We start from the raw sequence: 5,423 nt of genomic DNA on the forward strand, positions 1-5,423 counted from the left end.
ATGCCTGTGGGGAGAGACTCAGTGGGGGTGGGAGCATGGATGGGAATTGCCATCTCAGTGCCAGACATGGAAAAGGGCCCCCAAAGCCCTCTCAATACAGGAGGGAAGGGCACTGAAGCACCATCCAGAGGGAGGGAGCTCCAGGAAATGGAAGGGAAAGCACAGGGGCTGCACAGATCTCTGGTGAGCAGGGGCAGGACCCAGGGAGCAGCTGGAGCTGAGTCAGGAGAGGGTCAGGTTGGATATTGGGAAATTCTTCCACCCAGAGGGTGGTTGGGCACTGACCAGGCTCCCCAGGGCAGTGGGCACGGCCCCAAGGCTGCCAGAGCTCCAGGAGGGTTTGGACAACGCTCTGAGGGACAGGGGGGGATTGCTGGGGTGTCCTGATGATCCCTGTGGGTCCCTTCCCACTCAGGATATTCCAGGATTCTACAGAAATCCTGCTGCATTGTTGCTGTGGATGTTTCTGTGTTCGTAGGGGACAAATGAAGCCCCAACTCTTTGAATAAAGAGGGGCAGGGGGTGGAGAAGAACAAAGGAAAACCCTGGGGAACACGTCCAGACCTCTTGGACAACGCTCTGAGGGACAGGGGGGGATTGTTGGGGTGTCCTGGGCAGGGCCAGGGGTCGGACTGGATGATCCTTGTGGGTGCCTCCCAGCTCAGGATATTCCATGATTCCACGAATCCCACTCCCAGCCCGCAGTGCCACACGTACCCAGGAAGTACCAGGCGCCCAGGCCGGGCGATGCCACGAGCTGGTCGATGAGGACTTTCTTCAGGACCGTCCGGAGGCTCCGCACGCCCCGGGCCGGGAACGCCGAGTCCAGCCAGAGGTACCAGTAGTGCATCAAGGGGCCCATGCTGCAGCCAACGGCAAACATCCGACCTGGGAACAACACCAGGGTCAGGGACGGAGGCTTTGCACTGCCAGAGGGCAGGGTTAGATGGGATAGATGGGATATTGGGAAGGAATTCTTCCCTAGGAGAGTGGGGAGGCCCCGGCACAGGTTGCCCAGAGAAGTTGTGGCTGCCCCATCCCTGGAAGTGTCCAAGGCCAGGTTGGAGCAACCTGGGATAATGGAAGGTGTCCCTGCCTGTGGCAGGGGGTGGGACTGGATGGGCTTTAAGGTCCCTTCCAACCCAAATCATTCTGGGATTCTGTGATTGATTCCTCGTTGTGCCTTCCCCAGAGCTGAATCCACTTTTGGGAGAAGCACCCAGGAGGGGGGTTCCATAAATCGCAGAATCCCAAATTGGATTAGGTTGGAAGAGACCTTAAAGCCCATCGACTTCCAACCCCTGCCATGGGCAGGGACACCTTCCACTAGCCCAGGTTGCTCAACCTGGCCTTGGACACTTCCAGGGATCCAGGGGCAGCCACAGCTTCTCTGGGCAACCTGTGCCAGGGCCTCCCCACTCTCCCAGGGAAGAATTCCTTCCCAATATCCCATCTATCCCTGCCCTCTGGCAGTGGGAAACCATTCCCTGTGTCCTGACCCTCCACCCCTTGTCCCAAGTCCCTCTCCAGCTCTCCTGGAGCCCCTTTAGGCCCTGGAAGGGGCTCTCAGGTCTCCCTGGAGCCTTCCCTTCTCCAGCCTGACCTTGGACACTTCCAGGGCTGGGGCAGCCACAGCTTCTCTGGGAAATCCATTCCAGCCCCTCACTGACCTCACAGGCAGGAATTCCTTCCCAATATCCCATCCAACGCTGCTTCCCAATATCCCATCCAACGCTGCCCTCTGGCAGTGGGAGTCACACAGCCTGTCCTGCCCCCCTCCCTCCCAGTCCCTCACCAGTTCGGCCCAGCTGGTGTTGGCTCTCCGGGTGCCTCCGGCGGTGCCATTCCTGCTGCAGGGAATCTCCAGCTGCCAGGAGGCCCCCGCAGCTCAGGGTGTTGGTGAGGAGCAGGAGCCTCCCCGTGAACAGGGATTTCCAGGAGCGCAGGAGCCGCCGGCCCCGCGACAGCATCCTGTGGGAACAGCCCCCCTGCGCTGGGCTCAGCCGGGAGGGCCCCCCCCCCCCACAGCACCCCGTGCCTCCCAGTCACTCCCAGTGCCCCCAGTTTGTCACGCCGTGCTCCCCAGTTCACCCAGTTAGTGTTTGTGTACCCTCCCAGTCGCCCCACGCCTCCCAGTTTTCCATGCTGGGCTCCCCAGTTAGTGCTTCTGTACCTGCCCAGTCCCTCCTGTGCTCCCAGTTATCCATGCTGGGCCCCCCCAGCTCCCCCAGTTATTGCTTGTGTACCCTCCCAGTTCCCCCTGTACCCCCCCCAGTTTGCCCAGTTAATGCTCTTGCATCCTCCCAGTTGCCTTTGTGCCCCCAGTTATCCCTGCTAGGCTCCCCAGTTCACCCAGTTAGTGCTTGTGTACCTTCCCAGTTATCCACCCTGTGCTCCCCAGTTTGCCCAGTTAGTGCTCCTGTACCCCCCCAGTTCCTCCCTGTGCTCCCCAATGATCCACCCTGTGCCCTCCAGTCCTCCCAGTTAGCCCTGCCTCACCCTCCCAGTCCCCCCGTGGCTCCTTCTGTGCCCCCCCTCACACCTCCCCCTGGACCCTTCCCCCGTCACCCCAGTGCCTCCCAGTCACCCCCAGTGCCCCCCAGTCACCCCCCCCGCACGTGCCTCCCACTCACCCCAGTTATTCCTGTACCCCCTGTGGGTCCCTAGTGCCCCTTCCTGGGCACCCCCCGGGCTCCTTGTGCCCCCAGTTCCCTCCCAGTTCCCGCCCAGTTCTCCCAGTGCCCTCCCCGCCACTACCGGGCGCTCCCACCGCCCGTACCCGGAAGAAGGGGCATCACGTGACGCGGGCTCTTCCGGTTCCTGCGCCCGCCATGACACCTACCGGGGCACAGGGGGCCGCCATGACACCTCCCCAGGCAGCAGCTCGTCCATGGGATTGGGGAGGGACGAGGGGACGTGGGGCTGCTCCAAGGCGTCCTCACGGTGCCCCAGCCCTGCCCTGTCCCTTTGGGGTCAGCAGAGGGGCTGGGGGGGGGGTGTCAGCATGGGATCCATGGGATCTGTCACCACGGGATGCCCCCGTGAAGGTGGCAGTGATGGGCGTCAACAGCGTTGCGGGGGCTGGGACCACCACTCTCCCAGCTCTGCTGGTGCCGCCTGGGTCCCCAGGTGTGGGGACACCGCTGAGACCCTCCAGGCTGACCCCCTACATGCACCCAAAGAGCCTTTGGAACCTCTGAGAAGCTCCTCTTTGGACCCCTGAACATCAGCTCGGGGGGGGGGGCAGCAGAGGGGGCAGGGGGTACGTTGCTGCTCCTTGTCCTTGGAGTTTGTCACTCCCAAGGACATCCTGGTAAGGAACAGAGGCCTCCTGCTGAGCGGGGACAGCTCTGGAGGCCAAAGATCCCTCCTGCTCACAAATAAATGTTCTCCTGCCAGGACTGAGGCCCTGGGCAGGAAGGCAAAAAACCCACCAGATTCTAAAAACATCAGTTTTATTCCACTTCTGAGCGCAGCTGAGGAATCTTGCTCCTCCAGGCACCCCAACCCAACGCCTCCTCTTGCCTCCACGCCACGGGAAAGGGCCTGGCCAGCCCTATCTGTAGGAATTGGCCTTGTGTTTTGGCAGGAAGGTGAAGCTGGGAGGGACAGGGCCCAGGAGCAGCTCACTGGAAGAAAGAATCAATCACAGAATCAATCAAGAGACCTTAAAGACCATTTTGTTCCAGCCCCTTCCGCTAGCCCAGGTTGCTCCAAGCCTCATCCAACCTGGCCTTGGGACACTTCCAGGGAACAAAGACAAGGCCAACAACAAAACCAAACCCAAGGAGAGGTTTGTGTTCAGCCCACGGCTGTCACACAACCCTGTGGCTCTACAGGGGCTCTGCCACGTCCCTTTCTAGCAATTTAAATGAAATTCCACCTTTTATTACCTTATTCTGATCCAATCATCCACGTTCTGGCTGGCCATGAGTGTCTCCAGGTAGTCCCTCCCCAGGTAATACGGTGGCCGCTCGTTAATTCTCTGAGGTAGATGTTCCAATAATCCAACTGGAATGTACCTGGGATGGGATGGAGCAGCAGTGAGCGCTGGAGTTTAATTAAATATTGCTCAAAGATCCTCTTGGATCTATCCAGTTTTGGCTGGGCAGTTACCTGCACAGGAAGGAGAGCCATTCCAGCAGGAATTTCCTGGTTTTCTCCACTCCCTGAGTGTCCGACCCCCAGTGCTCGAGGCCGTAGTTGGTGAAGTCTTTGAGGATGTCAAACCTTTCCCCAGAGGAGATATCCCAGTGTCTCTGCTCCTTAATTTCGGTGAAAAGCCACGGTTTGATGAGTGCCCCTCTGCAGCCAAAAAAAAAAAGGGGCATTGTTATTCCCATCACTGATTCTCCTGAAGATGCCAACTGATTTTAGTCACTTCCCAGCCCTTTTTACCAGCCAATTCTGCTTTTAATTTGGTTTCCCATTCCAACAAGAAGCTGCTGGAACTTCCCACTGATCCAAATTGACTTTATCAATTTTCAGAGCAGTTTCAACACGAGGAAACTTCTCGTGTTTTGGGGTTGTTTAGGGATTTTTTTTAATTCTTTTTTTTTTTTTTTAACTCTGGAACCAACAAGAGCTCAGAAGTGAAGGGAAACACAAGCACTTGCCTTGCAATCATGATTCCAGAAACTCCCATCTCCATGGCTCGATTTGCATCTTCGTAAGATAAAATATCCCCATTTCCTGCCCGGAAAGGAGGGAGAAGCCAGAGGTCAAAGTGAGCCATAAGGACAAGTCAAAATGAGTTAATCCAGGCACGGGATAAAATTCAAAATGGACACAGAGTCCAAGAACCAGACTGTTCAAAGAGCCAAGGTTAGAGATTCCCAAGGATGTTTATGATGGATATTTATGATTTCTCTTACAAGGAAAAGAAGAGCCCTCTCCTCTCTTCTCCTCCACTCCCAGCTCCTACCCGGAAGGTTTGGGGATCATCTGTGCCACAGGGACCCAAAAAGCACCTGGTAAAACCCAAGTGGTTCATGTCCTACCTGTCCCTTCTCCTCATCCCCAAACACAGGCAGAGGCGCCGGTAACTCCGCCAGGGATGCTCCAAACTTTCCCCCAGGCTAAATATCATTGGGAATCTGGGGTTTTTTTCCCCTTTTTTTTAAAGGTATTTCAAATCAAACAGGTGAAGGAACAAGACCCACGTACCAAACAGGGGCATGGGGCTGGCGATCTTGGCGCACTCGGCGATGTATTCCCAGTCGGCGCTCCGCGTGTAGCGCTGCTCCCGGGACCGGCCGTGGAGCTGGGGGAGAGATCCCGCTCAGACCTCGCTGGAGAGCCAGGGCAGGACGGGAGGAACGTGCTCCAGCAAAGGGAATCACACCAGGATGGGGTAAGGGATCCTCGGGATCTACCTCAGGATCTACTTCTGGATCTACCACCCAGCAGCAGCTGACAGAGCA

General features: G+C 57.6%; 2 protein-coding genes across 6 annotated transcripts in view; both read right to left on the bottom strand.

The window, feature by feature from the left end:
• Nucleotides 1-658: 658 nt before the first annotated feature.
• MPV17L2 (MPV17 mitochondrial inner membrane protein like 2) lies at nucleotides 659-3,312 on the bottom strand. 5 transcript variants are annotated; one of them, XM_027703248.1, is made up of 3 exons: nucleotides 2,758-3,312; nucleotides 1,796-1,988; nucleotides 659-888 (listed from the first exon to the last, which is right to left on the bottom strand). In XM_027703248.1, exons 2-3 carry the CDS (start codon nucleotides 1,968-1,970, stop codon nucleotides 662-664), a joined length of 402 nt encoding a protein of 133 aa, XP_027559049.1. In that variant the 5' UTR covers nucleotides 1,971-1,988; nucleotides 2,758-3,312; the 3' UTR covers nucleotides 659-661. The 5 variants fall into 5 exon arrangements, with proteins under 5 accessions (XP_027559049.1, XP_027559046.1, XP_027559047.1 ...); XM_027703245.1 differs by having other exon boundaries at nucleotides 1,796-1,971; nucleotides 2,634-3,312; XM_027703246.1 differs by having other exon boundaries at nucleotides 2,634-3,312.
• A 126-nt stretch (nucleotides 3,313-3,438) lies between these two features.
• The window catches only part of DUS3L (dihydrouridine synthase 3 like), a 6,886-nt gene continuing 4,901 nt past the window's right edge, over nucleotides 3,439-5,423 (bottom strand). Inside the window, exons 9-13 of the mRNA XM_027703240.1 lie at nucleotides 5,167-5,263; nucleotides 4,617-4,692; nucleotides 4,117-4,305; nucleotides 3,894-4,022; nucleotides 3,439-3,629 (exon numbers count right to left, since the gene is read on the bottom strand). Coding sequence (XP_027559041.1) covers nucleotides 3,557-3,629; nucleotides 3,894-4,022; nucleotides 4,117-4,305; nucleotides 4,617-4,692; nucleotides 5,167-5,263 — 564 coding nt within the window. The 3' untranslated portion in view covers nucleotides 3,439-3,556. The remainder of the gene's footprint in view (nucleotides 3,630-3,893; nucleotides 4,023-4,116; nucleotides 4,306-4,616; nucleotides 4,693-5,166; nucleotides 5,264-5,423) is intronic.

This window comes from Neopelma chrysocephalum, unplaced genomic scaffold (assembly GCF_003984885.1).
Source record: "Neopelma chrysocephalum unplaced genomic scaffold, ASM398488v2 Primary Assembly neopelma1_215, whole genome shotgun sequence".
Taxonomy (NCBI): Eukaryota; Metazoa; Chordata; class Aves; order Passeriformes; family Pipridae; genus Neopelma; species Neopelma chrysocephalum.